The following is a 26,311-nucleotide window of genomic DNA, read 5'->3' on the forward strand; positions in this document are numbered from 1 at the left end:
GAGAAAGCAAAATTTGCTTGAAAAAAGACACCCATCAAGGACAAACGGAAATGAGAGAAGACTTCATACAGGAATGACATTAGTTTCAGATCCTGAAGGGTGAGGGGAGAGGAAGATGACAAAATGACAAAACAGCAGGAAGAAGAGCACTCGGAGCAGCATGGAAGTGGAGAACATGCTAAGGAGCACGGAGCAGCTAAGTGGGAGACCCTATAGGAGGGAAAAAACTAATTCAAGAAAAGTAACTGGTCTCAAATAAGAAAGCCTGGACTCACTGTAGGATAAGAAATAAATATTGATTAGAAAATTTAACCCAGAAAGACCTAGAGGGTACATAAGCAATTCAGCCCATTTGCACAAACATATTGATTATATAAACGCTAGTGCCCCAGTGCACAGATTCGTGCACAATGAAAGGAAATTAATTAGAAGGTGGCCGGCAGGGCTGGACTGGGCAAGATGGGCTGGACACGCCCTGGAGCCAACCTTCTTTGATCCCTCCCTAGCCAGCCACACCTGGGCCGGCGCCGCGGCTCAATGGTTGTCTGTGGAGTGAGCGGGGTCCCTCTGGCAGGTGGGGTCCCTTGGCCTAGCCTGCAGGGATCTGGCTAAAACTGGCTCTCCCACATCCCCCAAGGGGTCCCGGATTGCGAGAGGGTGGTTCTTGGGTGACGCACCCCGGAATCGGGCTCCTTTCTCTCTGGTTCCAGGTGCGTCACCTGAGAACCGCAGCTGCCAAGTCACCACAGCTTGGCAGCTCCTGTGTTGAGTGTCTGCCTCCTGGTGGTCAGTGCACATCGAGCTACCAGTTGGACGGTCAGATGGTCGCTTAGCCTTTTACATATATAGATAATATCCATTAGCACTGCTTATGTATAAATGGGTAAATATGAGTAGGCTTCATTCAGGGAATTAAGTTATCATCTTTCTTCTAAAGACTGAGAGCATCAAGTGGATTTAAAGTGATGCCAAAAACCCTGAATGAAATGTATCCCAAACTATATTTCTTGGGCACAATCAAGACACGTTCATCCTTGCTATACAATTGAAGGTAGAAGAGAATCTAAATTGTAAGTTAAAACAAAGGAAGGGAGAAGTGTAGCTCTACTTTATGGTTTTAAATTGTCGTCTGGGTTTAATGAAAAACAGAATAAAAATTATGCAGATAATAGGCCAACTAGTAGCTGAACAATTCGAGAGACAGGGAAAATGGAAATGCTTCATAGTTTGGCCATCAGGTGGCACTAGTCACTCATTATAGAAAACAGCAGGTACTAAGGGGTGAGCTAGAGAAGCAGTTAGGAACAGATTACTCCTTCATTTACTCAGAAAGGAGAAAGTGGAGTGGACTGTTTCAGAAGCACAAGGAATAAAGAGGGTCTTGGCTTGCTGATACAGCCTATTAATTATATCTTGAATTTGAGCTCACCTATTAGATTTATTAGAGAAAACGCACACATTTCCCTAACAAATATTATGTTTGTTGCCTTTGTAAATGTTCTCCGGTCCTTTTTGTCTGTATTTATCCTGTGAGAGCATGAAATAAGTGCTAGAATGAAGCAAAAAGGAAACAAATCCCAACTTCACTATTTAAAGATGTGTGACTTGATTCAAGTTATTTAACTTCTTTGAACTGTACTTCCCTCTGTTGTTATAATTGATGAAATTAGCTGGAATGTGGTAAGGATTTTATAAGACACCATCCGTTGAAATGACAGCTCTGGACCTAGCTGCTTCATTTTCTCCCAGAGGAACGGGTCCAATCATTGGAATACCTCTTTTATCGGAATAGTGTTCTAACTCATTGTGATTCTTCTCTAACTAGGGTGTCCTGTGGGTGGAGCTCTTAGAAGTTAGAATGAGTCACTCTACACACCAGTGGAGGATATGAGGGGTAGAGAAGAAGCTGTAGCTGAATTCTCATACTAGTACCATAATGCTACCTTGCCATTATTCGATCCCTCCTGGTTGTCAGTGACAAAAGCCCAGAACCACAGAATCTAAGATCCAGAACGGTATTTGATTTATATAGTCAACTGTCCAATTTTTAGATCAGGATACCTTCTGCAATGAAAGCTGAAGCATGAGAGAGTAAGAAGTGGGGTGTGCAAATTTAGGTCATTTTTATACTTGCTTCACAGGTCTGGTCAATGGATAAGTAGGCATTTGTAGTCGGAAGCAGGATGAGAGAGCAGGAGGTGGGCAAACAATAATTACCTGGCATGCCTCTAATTATTTCCTGATATTGAGATGCTAGGCTTATTTTCACAAAATGGGGCAAAGAGAATGGCGAGCAATCTATATCCTTTGAACTGGTGGAAGTAGGTTTCTATTTGAGTACTGCTAAACATCTTTGTTTATATTTGAAACAGACTGAATCGGCAAACCCGGCTCAACTTTTTATGAAAAAGTCAACTACCGAGAAAGAATAAACAGAATGGATGGCCCAAATCTGTTATTCCACCAGCGACCATCAATCAGAACCTCTACCTCACTAATGAATAAAACATCCAATCCTAACAAACAGAAAGGTAGTTAAGACTTCATGATGGGCACTGGTACTTGCAAGGGCCAGCTCTGGCCTTTACCTTATAGGGAAAAAACAACAGCAACAAAGATCAAATCAATTCAGGTTGTGCTGACTGCCTCCACAGAGCTACCAGGAGTGGTAAACAAAATAAGAAACAGAACAAATTAAGACATTCCACAGTGGAAAGATATGACTCCACCTAATTATTTATGAAAATAAGCACAGACTGTGATACCCTTCTTTACTTCTGACCTGTTATAAAACCCAGGACCAGAGGCTCTAAATTTGTAGAAATTTGAGCTGCTTTTAGGGTGATAGGGAATGCATAGGAGAATGTATTCCCAAAGTGACTATCAGTATTTTTCCCCAAAGAAATCCTGAGACTCCAGGCTATAAAGGAGGGTCAGATTTCTTTGGCTGTGATATGCAAATCAGGTTTCAGATGGCAGCTGATTTGCATGGCAGATCCCAACAAGGGGGGAGCCCAGGAAAGAAAACAGAAACCGGGGTAAAAAAGAAGGCTTATCTTCTAAGAGCCCAGGAATACACATAATAATAAGGCATTAAGTCTAGGGGATCTTACCTCCCTCTCTGCAAAAGACTCTTCGATCTGAATGAGCAGTTTATGTCCTGGCATGTAGAGAGGGGTCACACATTTGGACATAGGCGGCTGACCTTCTCAAGTGCTATTTGAAGAAGTTGACACGCTACACTATTAAAAATTATTGAATTTAGGTGCCAAATCCATAAAGGAAACAGAGATCTAATGACTTTATTAGAGCAGAGATTAAAACAATATTTCTGCAAATTTTCCTTCACTTGAAATTGTCATGGTTACCTACATTTACTGATAGTAATGTTTTATTCATTGAATTTTCTTGACAATTAAATATGATTCTGAGTTTCTGTATTAACAGGCTAATATTTTTTTTAAAAGGACAACTCTTTACCTAAAAATTCTGCCCTTAAGGAAGAAGCTTAATAAATTTAAAAGGGCCTAACCTTTGGAGTCACACAGACTGGAGTCCCAGTCTCGACCACTTGACCTTTGACATTCGGGGTGACCTCTATGAGGCTCTGCGTGCATTCCCAGAATGGAAATAAACTCCCCGCTCCTCACACCACTGCTGTGCCGTTGGACTCAGATAACACATTCCAGTATTTTTTAAGAACTCTCCTCCCTGTCTGGCCCCTGGGAGCCGTTGTGGCTCACCTCTAGAACAATCCTTAGGTCCAAAATTGGGAGGAGGCTGAATGTTTAACCTGGGTAAACCATTAGTCATTTGCACACATGAAACCAACAGCTCAAGCGTCAGGGTGGATTTTGAAAAGAATTCACTGCTTACCTCCAGCTGCTGTTCTGCCAGTTGATCCTGATACCTTCGGACTGATTCCTGAAGTCGCTTCTCTTTCTCATTTTTTGATAGTGATACTGTGCTCATGGTGCCCAGGGGGATGGGAGGTAAGCGTTCCGCCTGATGACAACTTCACAATCAACAAGTACAAGAGATACATAATAACATCAGGAGGGAACATAAAACTATTTACTGTCTGTAAAGGATTATTTACTTCTACAAGCATAAGTCTTTATGTCTTATTTCCAAAATTTGAATATAAGGGAAGAGCATTGTATTGATGACTTTAGGAAATACAAGACCTTAAATCATGAAAAAAGAGCTTAATGGGGCGGGGGGGGGGGGGGGGGGAGCAGCTCAATGGAAAAAAGTGAAAGGTAGTATATATCTACCAGAATGAGAAAGCTCTTCATTACTAGTATTTACTAATGCTTCGTTTATCTCCCATTATCAGGAAATGAGGCCTTTTGCAAAAATGTTTTTAGATAATTAAATCTTATCTTATTATTATTATTAAACATTCCCCTCCCCTCAAAAAAAAACATATTAGGGATAGAAATCCATCTGTCTGTCTACCATACACCAAACAGTTCTGCTTCTGAAACACACGGACCCTCTGCATGCTGGTCCGGGATCACTGTGAAGGGCCTTGATGTGACGCACTCACTGACAGCCTGGGGGGAGTGGCAGAGTCCTCCACCAAATAACCCCCCAATAACACCCCCTGCTGCAGCGTCCTCTCTCCGCTGCTGTCGGTGTATCTGCTTCCGGTGATCACTCTGCTTCCCAACCTCTAACCATCAGTGTGTCAGCATGTATATCATCAAGTAGAATTGTGTCTAAATGACAATAAACAGGCTGTGAATGAGGGTTTCCCTTGCTATGGCTACAAAAAGTGCTAATGACTTTTGGGACATATGATTTGAAAGGTTTGAGGCCTTTTCCCCTACTTTTGGTTTTGTGGCTCTGTGCTGGGAGCTGAGTTAGCCAAACTGTTGAAAAACTGAGAGATTATATTGTTCACCCTGGAATCGAGGCTTGGCAAGGATGAGAGGTTCCACTCCCACTGGGCATGGCTTTGTTCATGGCTGCGGATGTGAGGTTAAGGTCAAAATGTTAAGGTCAATTCTTAAAGCCTGCTTTACACAGGGGTTTTCTATTACATAGGTAATAGAAAAAGGAGAGGGAAGGGACAAAATACATGTGTGTTAGGCTAGGAGAGGAAGGAGGAGGAGGAGGTTGGGAATAGAGAGACCTTCTCTCATCTGAAACAGTGCATAAGCACTTTTGATCTGAAGCAGATCAAACCCACAATTTCTTTGCTTTGTGGAGCTGCAGCTTATATATATCTTATACCTGCCAACAGAGAACTACAAGCAAATTCAAGTACTACTATGAAAGAACTTCACACACACTTAATTCCACCCACATATGGTATTTGTTGTTATTGAAATCAGGGGACACCTATATATGTAGCCACCCATGGTGCTGAGATGAAGACACCTGTGAGGCGATACCTATAAGGTTCCTATTTCGTGGGAGAAAAGAACCTTGTGGCAGCTTTAAGTTTTTATTCAAAAAAGAGAAACCCCAAGTATTTTATGAAGGTGCCATCCATTCAAATGTCTTCAAAGATTTTTTTTTGGGGGGGGGAGAGTTAAATTTTAATATATAATTCCATATGTTTAGCGAGGCAAGGACTTAAAAAGAAATTATAAGTATAAAAGAACTTTCTGCATTTTAGGCTTGGTCCATCAGTTTTCTTACTTAAAAAGAAATTATAAGTATAAAAGAACTTTCTGCATTTTAGGCTTGGTCCATCAGTTTTCTGTCAACATGGCTAAATTTATCTCGCCTGTTGTCACAAGTGGCACTGTTTTGATGTGCAAAAGAGACAGAATTAGTGCAGCTTTGAAACAGTGCTCTCTGATGGCATCACCACTTTTCAAGGAGAAAAGGGTAAGAGTATAAGTAATGATAATTTGGCAATAAAGAAACGACTAAGACTAATCTATGAAATCAAAGGTACTTGGTTAGTTCTATGGAGAGGGGCAAAAATTCTCCAGGGACATGGCAGATTGACTTTACAAGGGTTTCAGCTAGACCCAGAAAAGATGCAAAAGATACTATTGTTACACCCACTCTAGGTGATGGGAAGCTGAGTGTAAAAGGGATTGGGCCCCAGTTGGTGTAGCTCAGCGGACTGAGCTTGGTCCCATGCAACAAGAGGTCACCAGTTCAATTCTTGGTCAGGGTACATGCCCAGGTTGCAGACTCGATCCCCAGAAGAGGGTGTGTAGGAAGCAGTTGATCCATGTTTCCATCTCTCTCTCCCTCTCCCTTCCTCTCTTTCTAAAATCAATTAAAACGTATTAAAAAATAAAAGAGAGAGATTGGACACTTGTCCAAGGTTTTTCACAGCTAGTAGAGCTAGGAGGCAAACCCAGGCAGTCTGGCTCCAGGGTCTGAACTCTAAAACACTAACCTATGCTGTATGAAAAGTTCTTAGGTCACAATAAGTGATCAATGTTATTAACTATTCTTTTGTGGTTTTTTTTGAGGGTTGGGGGCTTAGGTCAATTTTATTTACATTTTCAAGCACAGGTCTTTCCACACAGAAATTTAAAAACAACAGCAGCAACAAACTTTTGGTAACACTTTGATAAAAATAATGATACTGGCTATGAAAACACTACATATCAGGCTATTAATACTGAAACTAAGCCAACACTTTATTCCTATTTGGGAGATGTGTAAGTTCCAAATTAGGGCTGAAATCAGGTGAGGAATCAAAAGACCTTGGCCAATGGCTTCATGAACAGGTTTCTGAGGCCCCATTTGGGCTTCACAAGACGTGAGACTAGATCAGTGTTTCGTAAGCGCACTCCCTGGAGCTCTAGGCTCTTTGCAGACAGTAGGGAACAGAAATGGGAAGTGGATGGGTACCTTTGGCCCCCAAATTCCCAAACTTCAATTCAAAATGGGACAGTTCTGCATTTATCTAGTTCATATATTTAGGGTCTGAAGCAAATTTTATTTGGGGGAAAACAAAACAAAACAGGTTCTGCTGCAAACCAAGAAGGGGAACCTAGAAAACCCCGGATCATGTGAAATCTAAGAGCCCTGTCTGTCATCTGACTTATTTTCTTAGTTTCTAAATATGATTAACCTGGGGACTCCAGGTGGGGTTGTAGTAGCAGTTTCTGAATGTTTTCTTCTTTAAAAAATTTTTATTTGTTCTTTATTTTTTCTAGACTGGATAAAAGTAATCCAACAAGAGCTATTACACTATTGTCTGTATTAGCAACATTGATTTACTTATCCAGGCCAAAGGACTTACAGCAAACGCCATAGAAAAACAATGCTTGACTTAGGAGTGACTTTATTAAAGGGGTATACTAACTCTTCTGCCTCCCCCAAGAAAAAGAATATAAGTTTAAAAGGACTTGTAATAACACCGGCATTCATCAATATTTAATTGGTCTTTTTCCTGCTTTTGTCTGAACTTCTTCCTCCAAGAGCACAAAGCAATGAAATCAATATATGACTTAAATAGAAAATGCACGTGGTCTAACAGTTTAGTGCTCCTGGAGACACCATCTGGATAAAACTCCTGTCTTTTAAGGTGCTATGTTGTGTGAAAATGAACTAAAAGGCAGATCTCTTAAATATGAGTGGTAGTCCCCCACCAGTGAAAGCATAGAGCTGCACGCCCCAATGTTTACAAAGCATTATATCCAGGTCTCTTTTATCTTGATGGAAAAGCACACTAATCAACTATCTTTCCACAACTGGCCAGGTGGTAGAAAGAGTTCTAGGGGATGACAGAGACTAAGCTGAAATGTACCTATAACTGACATTTTCCAGTTTCATACATATGTATTTCAGGAATTCAAAAATGGATAAAAATTTTAGAAAACCATCAAACACTACCTGTTTTCTGAGAGGTTAGGATTATTAGCACAAATCCAGGCGTCCAAAAGTTCTTTTTCCAGATAATCAGTAGAGGGAGGCAAGACTCTCCATTTAAGGCAAAGATCTGATCATCAAAACAAAATCACACACAAGAAAGACCACAGTCAGAAGTGAATCCTTCATAGTAAGACGTCAGGTTGCATAAACCAAAAGTATGAGGTATCTTTCCAGCCACAGGCAAGTGAATCCTTGATCATAGACCATTACACTTGATGGCACAACTAGTCTAGGATTCTATGAGCTACCCTTGGACACTCCTAATAAATAATAATAATAATAGTTCTTTCCAATTGGTTTTTGCTACTTTCAGCCAAAATTATTTAAGTAATTGATCTCTCTCTCTTCTTAAACCACATGAAAACTTCCAGTGACTTCCCTTTCCCATTTTCGTTGCCTTCTTTGTCCATTTCTCCCTTGCAGTCCCTCCTTGCTTTTAGGACCAAGACACTCCATATTCTCCAGACTATTCTTAACTTTAATCTTGAACTCCTCCCAGACACACTGCTAATGCGTCTTAGGTAAACACTTCTCTCTGTTCATCTCTGATGGAGGCAGTTTGCATAGTAGGTCAGAACCTGAACTGCTCCACCAGTTACTATGTCTATGATCTTGAACAAATTATGTCTCTATGTTTCAGTATCATCATCTGTAAGAAGAAATTCTATTGGTACTTACTTAAAAGGTTTCTGAGGGTTAACATACATAGTAATAATGATAAAAGCCAGCATTGCTAGACATTATCTGTGCTGGTTAATTTCATGTCAATTTGACTGGGCCATAGGGTGCTTGGTCAAACAATTCTGAATGTGTCTGTGAGGGTGTTTTGAATGAGATTAACATTTGAATTGATAGACTGAGTAAAGAAGATTGCCCTCCCTAATTTGGGGTGGGCCTCATCCAATCAGTTGAAGGCCTAAATAAAACAAAAAATGGCTGACCCCCTGGAGAGTAAAAAGGAACTTCTCTTTCCTGATTGTCTTGAGCTGGGACACAAGCTTTTTCCTACCTTCAGACTCAAATTAAAACATAAGCTCGTTCTTTCTGGGTATTGAGCCTGTCAACATTTACACTGGAACTACATCATTGGGTCTCTTGGTTCTCAGGCCTTCAGACTTAAACTGGAATTAAACCAATGGCTCTCCTGGGTCTCCAGCTTGCTGCGTAAATATCTTAGACTTGTTAGTCTCCATATCATGTAAGCCAATTCTCAATAATTAACATCTATCTACCTATCTATCTTATATATTTTTTCATCAGCCAGCCAGCCATTCTATTGGTTCTGTTTCTCTGGAGAACCCTATTACACTATCCTATGCGCTTAGTAAACTTTACATATGCTAATACATTTTATTTGCACAGAACTGTCTGATGTAGCTATAAATATTAACCTCATGTTATGAAAAAGGAAGCTGAGGCTTAGAGAAATTAAGGAATTTGCCTCATTTCATAGCTCCATAATACTAGAGATTGGATTCTGGCAGTACCTTGCACACATTAGACCAGTCAGGTGCTTAACCCAAGGCTCAAGGTAAGGGAGGTGTTCGCTTGGCTCTGTGTAACTAACCACACAGTCTTACAGACTATGGTGTACTTTATTTGTTTGCTTGGCTCCCTCACTGGACAGCAGACTCCTTGCAGATAACAGAGTCTCTTTAATTCTCTAATCCTAGGAATAGTGGCTAGAATATACACCAGAGGAACACAATAAGTGCTCAGTGCTTCAATGATGTTATTCTCCTATCAAATAATGTCCAATGCCTTTCCATTGCTTATCAAAGTAAAAACTCCTTATCTTGGCATTCGAGACCCTCTAACATGTTTATTTAATCTGATATTTTTGTTTTTTATTATTTAGTCATCATTCATGTATTCAGTAGTCAATTATTAAGTACCAACTATATATTTAGCACAGTAGTAGGTATTAAAAACAGAAAGATGGCTGTTTCAAAAGGAAGATAAACATCCAATCAAAAGATGGGCAAAGGACCTAAATAGAAATTTTCTGAAACTGGACATACAGAAGGCCGAGAGACTTATGAAAACATGCTCAAAGTCACTAATCATCAGAGAGATGCTAATCAAAACAACAATGAGGTACCATCTCACACCTGTCAGAATGGCTATCATCAACAAATCAACAAACGACAAGTGCTGCAGAGGATGCAGAGAAAAAGGAACCCTCTTGCACTGCTGGTGGGAATGCAGACTGGTGCAGCCTCTATGGTAAGCAGTATGGAGTTTCCTCAAAAAGTTAAAAATGGAACTCCCATTTGACCCAGTGATCCCACTTCTAGGAATATATCCCAAGAAACCAGAAACACCAATCAGAAAGGATATATGCATCCCTATGTTCATAGCAGCACAATTTACCATAGCTAAGATTTGGAAACAGCCTAAGTGCCCATCAGCAGATGAGTGGATTAGAAGACTGTGGTACATCTATACCATGGGATACTATGCTGCTGTGAAAAATAAAGAACTCTTACCATTCACAATAGCATGGAGAGACATGGAGAACATTATGCTAAGCGAAAAAAACTAGTTGGAGAAAGATAAATATCACATGATCTCACTCATTTGTGGAATATAGTGAACAACAAAACTGATGAACAAAAATAGATCCAGAGACATAGAAGCATCGAATAAACTGGAAGGCAGAGAAGGGTGGTGAGGTGGTGAGGTGGTGGTGGTGGTAAGAGAGCAACCAAAGGACTTGTATGCGTACATATAAGCATAACCCATGGACACAGACAGTAGGGGGAGAGGGCATGTGCTGGAGTAGGGTGGGGAGGGAATGGCCGGGGAGAGATCAATGGGGGAAAAAGAAGACATATGTAATACTTTTAAGCAATAAAGAATTTAAAAAAAGAAAGATAACTGTTTATATCATTCCACCCCTAAATTTTTAGCTGAATATATATCTGATATTAACACATATCTCCTGCTACATCTCTGCCTATCAAAATTCTATTTTAAAGATCATGGCAAAAGCTACCTCTGTCATGAAGCCTTCCTTCAACTTCCTCCTTTTTTGAACCCTCATAGAACTTTGTGCCTCTTTACATCATCTTTTACATCTGAATTTCACCTCTATAATTTCATGCTTATCTTAACCTTTCTCCTAGACTCTAACCTCACTGCATGTAAAAATCAGGTTTTACCCACAACCTTTGTCTCCTTCAGGCACCATTTACTGGCACAATGACTTGCATACTTAAAAACTCACTAAATGATTGCTAATTTGAATGGAATTCAACACTCACCACACTGAATGATGAATGGGATAGACATGGCTTGTCTTCTTTGATACTGAATAGACTCTAAAGACTTCTCTGTGTCCTTGTTATTCTGGTATCCAAATTCATTCCAAAACAATGTAAGGTTTCTATTACCTAAAAAAATAATAAATTAAAAAAACAGGAAAAAAGTAATAAAAGAAAATCAACAAGATTAAGATGATAAGCAAAGGAAAGTTTAGATATAAACACATGTATGTACAATATGATCTCAGCTATGTAAAAATGAATACACAGAAATAAGATGTTAAAGTATTGTTGGTTTTCTCTGAGTATGGGTGAAATTTGTTTTCTGATTTATACTTTCTTAGATTTTCCAACCTGTATATAATAAATATGCAATATTTTTATAATAAAACCAAATACAATAGCAGTATATACATGTAGTATATACATAAATATATATGTATATACATAAATATACATATATATTTGCAATGAAATACACTGACATTTAAAACATTTTTCTTAAGTACTCCCAGGAAGGATGGCACTGAATAAACTTAAAGGCAACCCTTAAGACTACTTATACAGATATTTATGATCTTGTCTCACAGCCAGAGTTTATCTTTATTTTGTCTCTGCCTCCCTTTTCTACCAGTCTTTGTTGTTTATGCCCTACCCTCACGCCAGATTCTCTACTCCTTCCTTGCTTAGAAACAGCACTTGTCATGAAGGACCATCTAGCAATTGCACTGATAGGAATCTTCCCTACAAACATACACAACAATGGCCGTGTACAAATTACTATTTGAACAGAAAAAAAGGGGAGAAAGGGAACAACGTGAAAGACTAGAATACGGAATGAGTAAATTCCATTTCCAACCAAGAAAACCTTTAAAACAGGGAGTTAAAGCTAAATGTATTACTTCATCAAGACATCCAAGACAGAGTTTTAATTTTATTTAAAAAATGTAAAACAGCCTACCTAGTATAGTCAACTACTGTGATTTATAAAAAGCATCCTATATGATAAAAGACTAATATACAAATTGTCCCCACTGGCGGGAGTGCGACTGACCAGGAGTTAGATGTGCACTGACCACCAGGGGGTGGTGTGAAACAAAGGAAGGCAGCCACTGGGACCCTACCCATGCACTAATTTTGTGCACTGGGCCTCTAATATACATATAAAACTTTGGTGGACATTTTTTTTCCTGAAAGGAAAGAGTTTTAATAGGGAAAACCACTGGAGAAAAAGATAGAGATTGAGAGAAAGACAGGGAAGATACTTTACTTTCCATTTTTTTACTTTCTAAAAACTCAATATTTTTACATGTGCATATATTACTTTAAAAATACATTTTTAAAAAAGAATTATGTGTAGCATTCTGTCCAATATGTTGACCACTAACCACGTGTGACAACTGAGCACTTGAAATGTGACAGATAGAGAACATTTCATCAATTACAAAGTTCAAAATGAGGCTCTAAAATATAAACCTTTGAATTAAAATGCATGAAATAGGACCGGCCATATATCACACAACTGTGTAATTCATGCAAAATACAAATAAGCATCCTTACACCTTACTAATCCTGTTAAAATTTAGATTCAGAATGTTATGTGCCTGGAAGACCAGACAGCCTTCAAAAGAGACTTTACAACTGGGCTGGGCTGAAAGCTGCCCTCACAAATTCCCAGTTTCCCGTGGTCTCTGCACAAAATCCCTAACATCTCTCTACTCATATTTCCCTTTAGATTCTGCTTCTTGGGTTTTTCTCAATTCAAACTTTCATATTTTTGCTTTTGGGCCCAGCCCTGACTCCATTTCTGTGCTGCACACCAAATCCGGATGTAGTCTTTTGGTGTCTGGACTGGGCTCGTAAAGACTTTTCCTCTGATTTCCACAAGAACTACTCAGTTAAGGTAAGAGTTACTGATTAAAGTTAGGTGGCTTCAATTGCTGTCTCTGGCACACTTCACTGGTATAATTGTGGAAAGCCACTAAAATTTCTTAATCATAAAGTACGCATTTCCAATAACCTGCCTAACAGGTTTATCAAAAAGAATACACGTGAAGGCACATTTAAAACTATAGAACCCTGCAGAAATTTAAGTTGCTTTTGAATTGCATTTATCTTCTCTCTAAATGTTACTTCCTGCAGAAGACTGTGCCTTTCAAAGGAGGAACTGTGCTTTAAAACTTTGCATGCCCTCAGCACACAGCTCAGCATCCAGTGCCTAAGAAGCCCTCAAAAACTACTGCTGCTAGTCTTGACAAAATACCTCATTAATGTGTTCTGTGGGGTAAAACGAAGGTGAAATACTGTCTTTCCCTGAAAACATTAACTAAATGCAGTTAACACAACACAGCTACATTTGAAAGCGCATATCAACTGTGAACCCTGACACAAACATTTAAGAGTGATAAAACTACTAGGATGTTAGAAACATAAACACACACTCCTCGAGGGTAGAGTGATACATGCTCTGTGATCACACCACTTATAGCGCTGACACACATCACATTTTAGTTTACTTTGTGCCTATTTCCCCCTTTGGATAAGGAAATCCTTGAAGACAGTGATGACGTTCAGGATCTTTGTTTTCAGTAGCTGACATACAGAGCTTAATATTTACTTACAGGATTAAATAATACTAAGGAATTGCAGGCCATCAAAGGCACAAATAGAACATTCACTATACCAAACACCTACTGACCAGAACTGATGGAAGATATGCTATTCAAGGCAACAACCAGAGCAAAGAACGTTTTTAAACTCGAAATCAGAAATGGGTTTTTCTAATTGCCAATGAAACCTTGGCTTTTTCTCTTCAGATGGAAGCTAGTCCATCATGTACAACTTATGATGTTATTAAAACAAATTTCCATGGAGTGGACCCTGAACTAGGAAGATGCTTCAGCAAGCAGATAAGCCAGTTGTCCAGAGGAAAGGCAGTGGGAGAAAGCATATCATGTCAGTTTCTATTTTCATGTGTTACTCAGACTATAGAGAAAAAAAAAATCCTCCTTGAGAAAATAAGTTCCTTCCATATAAGGGAACCCATTAGTCAATAATCAGATTTCTTTCTTTCTTTTTTTTTTTTTTTTTTTTTTGCATATCAGGAAAGAGTTGGATGATATTATCAAAAGGCTGAAAGAGAAAAACATGCCAACCCAGCATACTTAATCTGAAAAAGCTCTCCTTCAGAAATGGAGAAATAAAGAATGTACCAAACAAGAGTTCAGGGAGTTCATTACCACTAGATCTGCCTTACAAGAAATGTTAAAGAGAGTTCTCCAAACTGAAATGAAAGGACAATAATTAGTAACCTGAAGACCTAAATATATGAAATTCACTGATAAAGGTAAGTATATAGTCAAAATCAAAATATTCTAATATTCTAATGGTGGTGTATAAATTGCTTAACTTTAATGTAAAAGTTAAAAGATACAAGTGTTAAAATATGTATAGCTGTCACAAAATTCCAGGGCACGAGGAATAGGGAAACTGAGACAGGAAAGTTAAAACAAGGCCAAATAGTGTGGGTAATCTGCAACCAGCTTGTAACTAACAAACCATTATCTTCCCCAGCCAAGGAGCCACGGACACAGAATAAACTGTTAAAAAAAAAACCCCAAATGAGGGAATACAGAAAGGGGGGCAATTTTACTTCCAGAAAAGCCAGCAGTCTCAAGGCTTGGCAAAATATAGTTGTCAGGTGCTTCTCATGATTTCTGGAAATGCCATTAACGAAGTAAAAAGAAAAAAGAAAAAAAGAGGACTTGAGAATTAATTTGTATCAAAATATTTGGCAGAGGAAATTTGAGACCTATAGATAGGAGGGTATACAATGCCTCGGGCCCCCTCCCAATCTGCTCGTCGATCAGCTAGAGCCTGTTGTGTTTCATGAGCCAAATGTTCAGGTTTGCTTGCTTTGCCTTTTTCAATAAAGGTTGCATGCTTTAATCAATTGGCTTTTCACAGTGCAGTCAGGGTCTTGTATAAATTCATTTATATGAGAAGACAAGGATCGAGGTTGGGGACAGCCCTCTCCCACTGACTCAGAGGGCTGGCCTGTACAGTAACACCTTTCATCCAGAAGTGCATTAAGAGCAAAAAAGTGGAATTTCAAAATGTGATTTTTAAAAATATATCTTAAATATTTACACCCACTATGAAGAGAGTTATGTAGATAACCCAAAATTTAATAATTCCAAAACTATATTATTTCAACATCCTCAAGGTATTCTGATTTAAAAATCTGTAAAAAAAAATGCTACAAACACACAAGTAATATTTAAAATTATAAAAGAATACGTATCTCAAGACTTTTGTTTGGATAAACAAGCTTGTTAAATTAATGGAACAATCAGGGATTAATGTACACAGAATTAAAGTCCTAATTCCTAGAACAAGTATCTGAGAAAACTGTGAAAACTTAATTTACTGCTAGTTATAAATGGAGTATTTAATTCAGGAGGCTTCTGTTTAATTTCATCTGATTAATTTTTTTGAAGCCTTTTAAAACCAGGAAAAAAATAATATAAAATGTTGCAATAACTTACTGAAAATTTGTCAAAACTCAGTAACTAAAAGAGCAATTTACACAGATTTTGCCTCTGAAAAACAGGAGAAATGTAACACCTTCTGAGATGTCAGTTTCATATCTCTTCATAGAATGTACAATGACATCCAAGAAAGCAATTACCCAAAGGGAGAAGTAACAAAATTCAGTAATAAACTGCTAAAGCAAAGCTCTGGTGGTTTAAATAAAAATAAGAAATCCCAAATAGTTTATGAAATCAAAGCACCAGGAAAATGATAAGCTAGAGAAGGTATTTACATCGGGTTCCTGCCTTCATGTAGGAACACATTATTATCTTCTGTTTTTAAAGATCTCCTGAGACAGAAATTGCATACCATTCTCAGAGGACTAAAAATCATGTCTCTGCCTGTGTTGAATATTGTCCTGTCATTACCCTCTTTTTTTTTTAAACCAAGCTCTGGTCAGTTTTATTAAAGAAAAATGTTGCATGATTTACTTTTCACTAGTCTATTCTGGCATGCTTCTAATGATACCAGAATCACCTGGGTCAATGACAGGTAGTGTGCATACTCTGTAGTATCTTCCAATTCAATATCATTGCCACTGTAGAGACGAACACCAGGCGTGGCCAACATGGCAGAGTGCTCTATTTCAAATTTCCTCAAGGCTGGACAGTTGCTGGCAAGGATGACCAGTTTTGCTTTGCCTTGTCTGATCATCTTCGGAGTCTGCTTGTACAACCAACATGTACTGTCCAGTTTTCATAACAAGTTGGAGCCTAGAGTTGATCAACTCAGCGCCTTTTTCACCTTCTTTGTGGCCACCATCTTCCTGCCTTAGGTGCAGGATGGCCTCCAAACAGGAGCAGCTGCCAAGATGGCTGGGGGTCGAGAAAGGAAAGACTACTCTCTAATTTTTAGGTAAACCAGTCATTCCACCCTTCCTAAGCTGATCCATGGTGTGATCATTTGTCATCTATTTTCTCCATAGAATACAGGAATGGCAAACTGGTTCCCAGTGAAATGCCAATTCTGATCAGTTGGCTGTGATGCCTGTACACACTCTTGATAGGATCAAGAGGCCAATCGCTGTCATACTGGCTCAGAGTCTGTGGTGCATGTGAGATGAGAGAGGCCCCAGACAATCACTTTCCAAAGGGCTCTATGTGAATTGAAGGAAAGCAAGGCAAGATGTCTTCGGTGGAGAAGCTGCTATGGCCCCATGCCTTCTCTGGGCTCCAGCCTGTGGCAGAGTGGAGTGGGCCAGTCTCACTTAGGGGCACAGTCAATGGCAGAAGCAGGCGGCAGCTGCAGTCAGAATGTCTTCACTTCTCCACTCTACTGTGAGCACAGTCAGCTCCACAGCAAAACTCCAGGAATCTGCTGAGTTGCTCCAACTTGCTCTAGGCAGCAACTTCATTACTTCACCTGGCAATGTAGCATCATTTCTCTTGTTCCATACCAGTGGTTTCCCATGCGGATCTCCTTAAGCTGCAAAATAATTTCAGAACTACCATCCCTGACCTAGGAAAATCCATGATGAAAAAAAAAAATAAGCTGTAAATTTAATAACATTTTATGAGATTTTACATTTTACTACCCACAACTATATCTGTACATGTTTGGAAAATGGTAGCATATTTATGTATAAGGCATAATGCCATTTTAGACAAGAACTGGTAGACTGGGATTCAAGAACTTCTAGCCATACTCTAGGTCCCCTAGGGCTTCCTGACTCCCAGTTCAGAACCACATTCTTCCGTGCACTGAAGACTAGAAGGGAGAGGGTCAGAGGCCTCATGATAACAAATCTTCAAAAACAAAACTAAGGAGCTCTAACTGGTGTGGCTCAGTTAGTTGGGCATCATTCTATGCACCAAAAGGTTGCCGGTTCAAGACTGTCAAACTACCGTGGGAAGTCCGGGGAAGGTTGGCGGGGTGGGGGGGGCGGGGAGGAAGTGATGGTGGTGGTGGTGGTGGTGGTAAGAGATCAACCGAAGGACTTGTATGCATGCATATAAGCATAACCAATGGACACAAGACACTGGGGGGTAGGGGAGGCCAGGGGAAGGTCAAGGGGAGAAAAAAAAGGAGACATATGTAATACTCTTTGTAATACTTTAAGCAATAAAAAAAGAAAAGAAAAGAAAAATAAAAAGGTTGCCGGTTCAGTTCCTGGTCAGGGCACATACCCAGGTTGCAGGGCTCGATCCCTAATAGAGGGTGTGCAGGAGTTGGCTGGTCAGTATTTCCCTCTCACATCAATGTTTCTTTCTCCCTTCTTCTCTCTCTAAAAATCAATAAAAATATTTGGCCCTAGCCAGTTTGGCTCAGTGGATAGAGCATTAGCCTTAGACTGAAGGGTTCTGGGTTGGATTCCAGACAAGGGCATGTACTGGGGTTCAGGGCATGTACCTCAGTTGCAGGCCTGATCCCTGGCCCTGGTCCCTCTCTCACATAGATGTTTCTCTCACTGTCTTGCCCCCTCCCTTCTACTCTCTGTAAAAATCAATGGAAAAATAGCCTCAGGTGAGGATTAACAAAAATTAAAAATCAATAAAAATATTTAATAATTTTTTTAAAAAGGAGAGAGGCTTCTTCTGAGTCTCCCCTCAGGAAGAAATAAATTTTACCTTCTCTTTTTAGGTTGTAATTTTATTTAGTCATTGTCATTGTTGTCCTTTGGATACACTCCAGTTTTTCTAATTCTGTCTACAATGTGGAAGTCAAAATTAGGTAATCTAATCTAAAGCATCTTCATAGACTGTTCTGTGTTATTGTGGGCAATCGCCTCATCAACCACCTATGTCTGCCCAGTTCCTGGGTTAGCACAGTTTATCTCTCTATTAGGACTCTCCTAAATTTACTCAGACACACACATATACATATACATAGCCCACTGACTGACTCAGTGTTCTTAAGAGTCAAAGATTTTGTTGCTGTTGTTAATACAATTTATATTTAATTTTGATTGCACTGTTTCGAATTCAATCATTGAATACAACTTATCTTTTTTACTTAAGGTAGACATAAGCAGAATAACAAGAGATTTTTGAGGTCTTGCTTCTCATATGACAGGGAAAAATCAAACTAAGAATAAAAGTGTATTTAATTCAAGACAAAAGAAGGGCACTAGGATTTTTAGTATTTTATTTGCAATATAAATGAGTGAGATCCTCTGAGGTATTTTAGCAAGAAACTTCACTGTAGATATAAAAATGTCATTATCATGATAATAATACAAGTGCAGTCAGAAAGAAAAGGAAGCTTACGTGCTGTCAATAGTGCTAATTTCAATTACCAGGTGAAAGCACTGTTAAATGGATAAAATCTAAGACCGTGATTTTTTAAAAGAGAAGTCACTCCAGTGAACTCCTGAACCATCCTGCTGTTTGCAGGGAGCTGGCATAAGTATCAGTTTTAAACACAATACATAGTTATGCCATATAAATCAGTTAGGCAAAATCATTTTTAATATTTTGTTTTTATCTCTAATTCCTCTCACAGCAAGCTTTAATCCAATGCAAATTGTTGAGCATGTAGAGTTCTACTGCTGCTTTTATCAAATAGTAAAATCATCAGTGGATGTGGATAACCAAATGGGAGATGAAAGGAAGTTTGTCTTTATAGAAATATTAGAGTTAACAAATGATGAAATAAGATAGAAACAGAATATAAGATTACGAAACTCAAAGGATCTGAGCATTCATCATTAACTATTCATATAATTATAAGAGAGATGATCAAACAATATATGTCTTCCCATGGAAAAACATGCTACTACTTATGAAGCATCTTGACAAAAAAAAACACAAAAAAACAGCCCTGGTCAGTGTCTCAATGGTTAGAGCATCATCCTGAACACCAAAGGGCCCCTGTGGGGGCATGCGGAAGGCAACCTATCCATGGGTCTCTCTCACATCAATGTTTCTCTCTCCCTCACTCTCTCTCCCCCCTCCCTCCCTTCTTTCCACTCTCTCTAAAAATCAATGGAAAAAATATCCTTGGGTGAGAATTAACAACAAAAACAACAACAACAACACACACACACACACACACACACACACACATATCTGAATTTGGTCAAGCTGATATATTCTACAAATGTACAAAAAAAATAGAAGAATCTGTTAAACTACAACCCATAATGCAGTGAGCAAAATTTAAACTGTAAAAACTACAAGACAACCAACCCAGTTTTTCCTACAAATAAATTGCAAGGAAAAACAAAAAAGAGAAAGGGAAATATGGGGATGGGTAAGACCGCTATAAATTATATTATGACAACAAATAATGAGAAATGTAAACAATAAACTGGCTATTTTGTGACATTAAGGAAGTATTAATTTTTTAAACATTTCTTTAATATATCTTATTGATTTTTTACAGAGAGGAAGGGAGAGAGATAGAGAGTTAGAAACATCGATGAGAAAGAAGCATCGATCAGCTGCTTCCTGCACACCCCCTACTGGGGATGTGCCCGCAACCAAGGTACATGCCCTTGACCGGAATCGAACCTGGGACCTTTCAGTCCACAGGCCAACGCTCTATCCACTGAGCCAAACCGGTTTCGGCAAGGAAGTATTAATTTTTAGGTATAATATTTATACCATAGTTATGTTTTCAAAGTGTTCTTTCTTCTACAAATACATGCTAAAATTCATATAGGTATAGTTATATAGTGTCTGGAATTTCCTTAATAATCCAGTTGTGGGGAAATAGGTTGGGAATATGGATGAAAACAAGTGCCCAGGGCTTGATAACTGTTGCGGTTGGAAGATGATTTTATAGGTTTCATTATAATGTTCTCTTTAATTCTGTCTAATCTTGCAATTTCCCACATATGTGAGTTTGCTAGGGCTGCATAACAAAATACCATAGACTGGGTGGCTTAAACAACAGAAATTTAATTCTTCACAGTCCTGAAGATTGGAAGTCTAAGATCAAGGTGTTGGCAGGTTTGCTTTCTTGTGAGGCCTCTCTCCTTGGCCTGTGGCCACCTTTTTGCTCACATGGTCTCTTCTCTGTGTACACCACTGTTGGTGTCTCTTTTTGTATCCAAATTTCCTCTTCTTATAAGAACACCAGTCAAGTTGCACTGGGCCCACTCTAATGCTCTCATGTAAACTTGATTACCTCTTTAAAGGTTCTATCTCCAATTTATATGAATTTAAAACATATAAATTCAGGGAAGACACAATTTAGCCCTTAACACCATAATGAAAAATTTAAAAATAAAACAAGATATAATATTAAATATACAATATTTTAAAAATTAAAATACATAAAATACACAATAAAGAAATACGAATTGTTTTTTGGCCTATATCTTCATGTAAACTTGTCTCATAGTCTCTCTCGCCTTTTAATATTTTACATAGGCCTTATATCCCTAGCAGAAATGTTGTATTTTTGTAGTGGCTTTATAAGATCTCAGACACTAAAGTACAATCATAAGGTAAACTAAATTTTGTTGTGAGCAGCTACCTATATCTAGCTACTAGAGTTTATGAACTGAATGTATGCCCCCCCAAATTTATGTTAAAACCTAGTTTTCAGTGTGATGGTATTTGAAAGTGGGGCCTTTGGGAGGTAATTAGGTCAAGAGACTGAAGCCCTCATGAATGGGATTAGTGCCTTATAAAGAGACCAGAAAGCTAGCTCACTCTTTCCACAATAAAACAGAGCGCTAGCTCACTCTTTCCACAATAGCAGGATACAAGATATCAGCCATCTGTAAACCAAAGGAGAGTCTCACTAGGACCCACCCGTGCTTGCACCCAGATCTTGAACTTACAGCCTCCAGAACTATAAAAAATAAATTTATGTTGTTCATAAACCACTAGTATTTTATTATAGCAACCCCAGCTAAAACATAAAGTGTTATCTATTTTTTAAAGAAACTATTCATCTAGCTAATATTATATTTCACATGTATAAAATTATACACAAACTGAGAAATTGATGAGTTAGGTGACAGCATAATTAGGAATATTATTCTGACCCATTTTGGAAAAGTTAAGTAATGAATTTCTATGTAATTGCTTCTGTTCAAACTCAAATCTCTCCATACTCCAAAAAGCTGACAATTAATGTTTCTATTTTACTATAAGGATACATAAAACTTCAGAAAACATAGAATCAGACAGTGAGGTGAGGACAGACTCAGAGACGAGGGAAATATTTGAGACCTTTAGCATCAGCTATGCCAAAAGGAAATGCAGATTGGATAAATGACACAAAGTCATTACGGCTCCATTGCCCTTTCTGTCCATTCCATTTTTTGCAAAGGCCCAATTTTCCATAGAAACAGATCAGATTTACAGCAAATACAAAGATTGCATCTTTTATTTATAAGGCAAAAACCCTACCCAACCTATTTTTCATTAAAATTGCGTGTCCTATAATACTGGCCTTCAGAGTATTAGGCAAACATTACATAACACTTTGGTTATTCCTGTGGGAACCATTAGGCAAAGACCTTGAAGGTCAATCTCCTCAGCACAGTTCTGAGACTACCAATTCTGACCTTGACTGCTTGACTCAGTGGTAATGAGCTTTTGGGATGAAGTTGTGAGAATGTGAACTAATGCACATGCTCGCTGTCCTTTCTCCACTCTGCCTCCCTTCCAGAGGAACATCTTTTGTGAAAACACCCTGGAGCTGAAATCAATCCATAGACAATTATGAGATTAGGAAAATAATATGCTATTACCAAGTAATAATTAAAATACAAATATAATGTTTATTTTGGATCTTATTACATCCATCAAGAAGATTTTGAAAAAAATCAGGTAGGTAAGGTAGAGATAGGGAGTTACTTAAGGAGTAGATAAGAGGAGAGAAGACTGGCAAGTTATAGCCTGGAGTAGAGAGTACAATTTTCAGGAGGGCACACATACACCAGGCAAAGGGGCTTCGAGAAAGCTCCTTCCCCCACAGGACTGACATGACTGTCCTGAGTAAATGTGACCTGGATGGAGATAATCCTTGTCACTTTTAAATGTCAATGTCTGACTTAGTTCCTTATTTTAAGGATGAGGAAAACAAGGAAGAGGCTTCAGAGAAAATATACACAATTTTCAAATGCTTAACATTTTCCTTCTGTACTATGTCATGCTGGCACTTAAAGACCAGAAAGTAGGTGCTTGATTTTTATTGCACTCTGTATATTCTTGTTTATTTATTTAAAAATTTATTTATTGGGGTGACATTGGTTCACAAAACCATACAGATTTCAAGTGTACAACTCAATAAAACATTATCTGTACAGGCAGTCTCTTCCCTTCCCCATCTCCCCCCACTCCCCGCCCCCTGCTTTGCCCAACTCCACCTATCCCACCCTCTTTTTCCTCTGGCTGTCACCACACTGTCATCTGTGTCTATGTAAATATATATATATGTTTTTTGGCTAATCCCTTCACTTTATGCATTCTATAGTTTTCAGCAAACCCTGTCAAATAATGTGGTCATTCCTAGGTTTAGTATAACTTCAAACACGTCTGAGAAAAAAATACATGTGAAAGAAGTATGCCTATGCTAAACAACAATTACATGGCATACTTTTCAGAGCAGTGCTTCTCAAGCTTTAATGTGCATACAGGTCACCTGAGATCTTGGTAACACGCAGATTTTAACCTAGTAGGACTAGGGCACGCCTATGATTCTGCATTTCTATTAAGTTCTCAGGTGATGCTGGTGATGCTGGTCCACAGACCACACTCTGTGCAAGTTTTAGACCAACACATGCAAATCTGGCTTTGGCAGGAAATCTGTGCCCTCAAGTTCATTCTCATTTTTATTCCCTACCTCCCCCACACCCTAAGTTCCTGCATTACTTCTTGTTTCACTGGTATGAGAAACTTTTAGGACCAAGCAGAGTGGGAACAAAAGAAAATAAAATATTCTAAAATAACAACTTCAAGTGGAGCAATAAGATTTTAAATTGTCTCAAAGGTAGAGACATAATTTTTGATATGCATGAATTATACATACTTCATGCAAATCATTGAACAAATACACAGTAGCCTTCTGTTTGTTTCCATAAATGAAGCCCTGTCTGCATAGCTTACAGGAAGTTGATTTAATTAATGCACAGCACACCACCTCATTGTTCAAGTATCTCTAGAGTGAAGCGATCTGAATAATTCAAATTTTCCAGATAACTGAAGTTTATCTTTTTAAGTATCCAAATATATTTATTTTAGTGATTTCTAACCAACATTTTTCTGGAACTAATGTATTCAAGACTTGTTAGATACACAAAACAAAGTTTAACATATCTACAATTATCCAGGGCCCACAATGATTATTCTGTGGCACCATGTAACAATGCTATAGGAACCACGCAGGTTTAGGTGGGCTGTGTGCTCTTACACAGTAGAGTCTGAGACACACTTTGGGCGTCTCTCAGCCTATTTGGAGCAAACTTCTGACTCCTTCCTCCCTAGTCAGCTGCCACTTCATACTGTTCTCTGATTACAATTTTAATCTGCTGTTTATTTTTCGCATAATACTATGGGAAAGATTCTGAGACTGGCTCCCTTCTCATTTCCCTCATGTTTTCAATGCAGCTCTCTTTCAGGGCTTTGGGTTAGTGGTTACCTGAATCAGTATAATCATTTCAGCTTAAAGAAATCACGCAAGTTAATCCCCTTGAAGCAGTAATTACTATGACTGATACTTACTGATCCCAGTGTCCTTACAGTACTGGACCAAGAACTGTCCCATGACTCTTAGCAGATGATTATATTCTTGGACATTGAGAAATTCCTGCTTATTATGAGATGGTTCCATGACCTCCAAAGGTATATTGATAATTCCAATCACGCCTGCACCAAGCCTAGGGGAATATAGACATACAGAAAATTTGGGAGAAAATTTTAGGAAAAATTTAGCTAAGGGGAAAAAAAGCAAATATACCAAGTATTTTTAAATTATTTTTTTTTTCAAAAGTAAATAGCTCACTTGGTCTGAACCATGCCAAAGTTTAATAAGTTATTTTACAACTGTATTTGGTTACATATATCTATGGTGATCCCAGGTATATTTGGTCTCACAATACAAATGGCTTTAGCACATCATTACTGAATTAATACGCCTCTTTTGCCAAACCTATCACCTTACATAGGGAGTCAGGGTGGGGGTCTCTTAGCATTAAACACCACTACGAATGCTTGGCTGTAAGAAACTGACATGGTGCTCTTAATGAAATTGGCCATAAGTCACTTTCTTCATCCTCTTCTCATCTGTCAAGCTGGATTTCTCCTCATTGCAAAGGTCCAAAGGATGCTCAATGAATTCTACTAAGAGGACATAATGGTTGGACTATTCCTGAGAGTAACAGGGATCTGCCTGGTAGTCTTACTGGAATGGATAAACTCAGTTTTTCCCCACACTTTTAGCAGCTCATGCTATCTGTAACTAGGATATCCTACTTAGTGACGTAACCTGTTCTGGGAAAGAGTATCTGGACTCTAACTCTTTAGGGCCAACCCAATACCCGTAGAATGGCATACAAATCAAGCTTTCCCAATTTGGGGCTCCTGCCTATAAATTCTTTCACCGCTTTCCCTTTACACTGAGCCCTGCCTTCACTATTCATTCTGTAAGTCTAAATTAGGGCATCCTTTCTCCAAGGAAGCCTGACTGCCCATCCTAAATGGTCTTTTGAACCAGATACTAGCCTCTAGCATATATTCATTCATTCATTCATTCATTCATTCAAGCTGAGCACCTGAACTAGGAATAGAGTAGAACAGGAAGACAATGTCCCTGTTTATGAAGTTTCTCTGCTACTGAAGGGGGACAAGGCATGATGCTAGTAAATGTATAAATGTACAGGATTGCTTCAGATGGTGAAAAATGATCTGAGGGGAAAAAAGCAGGTGCTGTAACATGTAAAATGTGATAGGTAGCCCTAGCTGGTTTGGCTCAGTGGATACAGCATTGGGAAATGAAGGGTCCCAGATTTGATTCCGGTCAGGGACACATGCTTGGGTTACAGGCTCCATCCCCAGTTTGGGGCATGCAAGAAGCAGCCAATCACTGATTCTCTCTCGTCACTGATGTTTCTATCTCTCTCTCCCTCTCCCCTCCTCTCTGAAATCAATACATACATACACACACACATATACATATATATATACATATATATACATATACATATATATATATATATATATTTAAGTGAGAGATGTGAGGAGGGTAGTGATGGCAGGGGCTAATTTTACTTAGGCAGTCCAGGAAGACCTTGCTGTGGAGGGGACTTAGGGCTGGTGCCTCAGTGGCATGCTAGGACCAGCAGTAAGATCTAAAGACAGAAGGCTCTAGGCAGAGGAAATGGCAAGTGCCAAGGACATGAGGTGGGAGCAAGCTTAGGACGTCTGAGGAACAGGATGCCGGGTGGTGTGAAGGGAATGCAGTGAGAGGGTGGGTATGGGTGGGGCAGGGTGTTTCAGAGCCAAGCAGAGACCAGATCACTGGAAGACCACAGCAACTACCTCTATTCTACATGCATTGGGGTTTTAAGCAAGACAGTAAATTAATTTATGTTTTAAAAGATTACTCCTGCTGTTTCCATACAATATGAAAATACATATTTATACACTCATCCCTTTTACTGGACTATAAGTTCCTCAGCAAGTGGTAGTAGGTCTTCA

General features: G+C 38.8%; 1 protein-coding gene and 1 pseudogene across 1 annotated transcript in view; both read right to left on the reverse strand.

Annotated features, from left to right (window-relative positions):
- The window catches only part of MORC1 (MORC family CW-type zinc finger 1), a 147,304-nt gene that overhangs the window by 59,619 nt on the left and 61,374 nt on the right, over window positions 1-26,311 (reverse strand). Inside the window, exons 14-17 of the mRNA XM_070403769.1 lie at window positions 24,338-24,492; window positions 11,124-11,252; window positions 7,819-7,924; window positions 3,877-4,015 (exon numbers count right to left, since the gene is read on the reverse strand). Of these exons, the coding sequence (XP_070259870.1) occupies window positions 3,877-4,015; window positions 7,819-7,924; window positions 11,124-11,252; window positions 24,338-24,492 (529 nt within the window). The remainder of the gene's footprint in view (window positions 1-3,876; window positions 4,016-7,818; window positions 7,925-11,123; window positions 11,253-24,337; window positions 24,493-26,311) is intronic.
- LOC139002134 (large ribosomal subunit protein eL30 pseudogene) lies at window positions 16,144-16,478 on the reverse strand (annotated as a pseudogene).

This window comes from Myotis yumanensis, unplaced genomic scaffold (genome assembly GCF_028538775.1).
Source record: "Myotis yumanensis isolate MYYU_CA2020_CCGP unplaced genomic scaffold, mMyoYum1.0.hap1 SCAF_2, whole genome shotgun sequence".
In the NCBI taxonomy this organism is placed as follows: Eukaryota; Metazoa; Chordata; class Mammalia; order Chiroptera; family Vespertilionidae; genus Myotis; species Myotis yumanensis.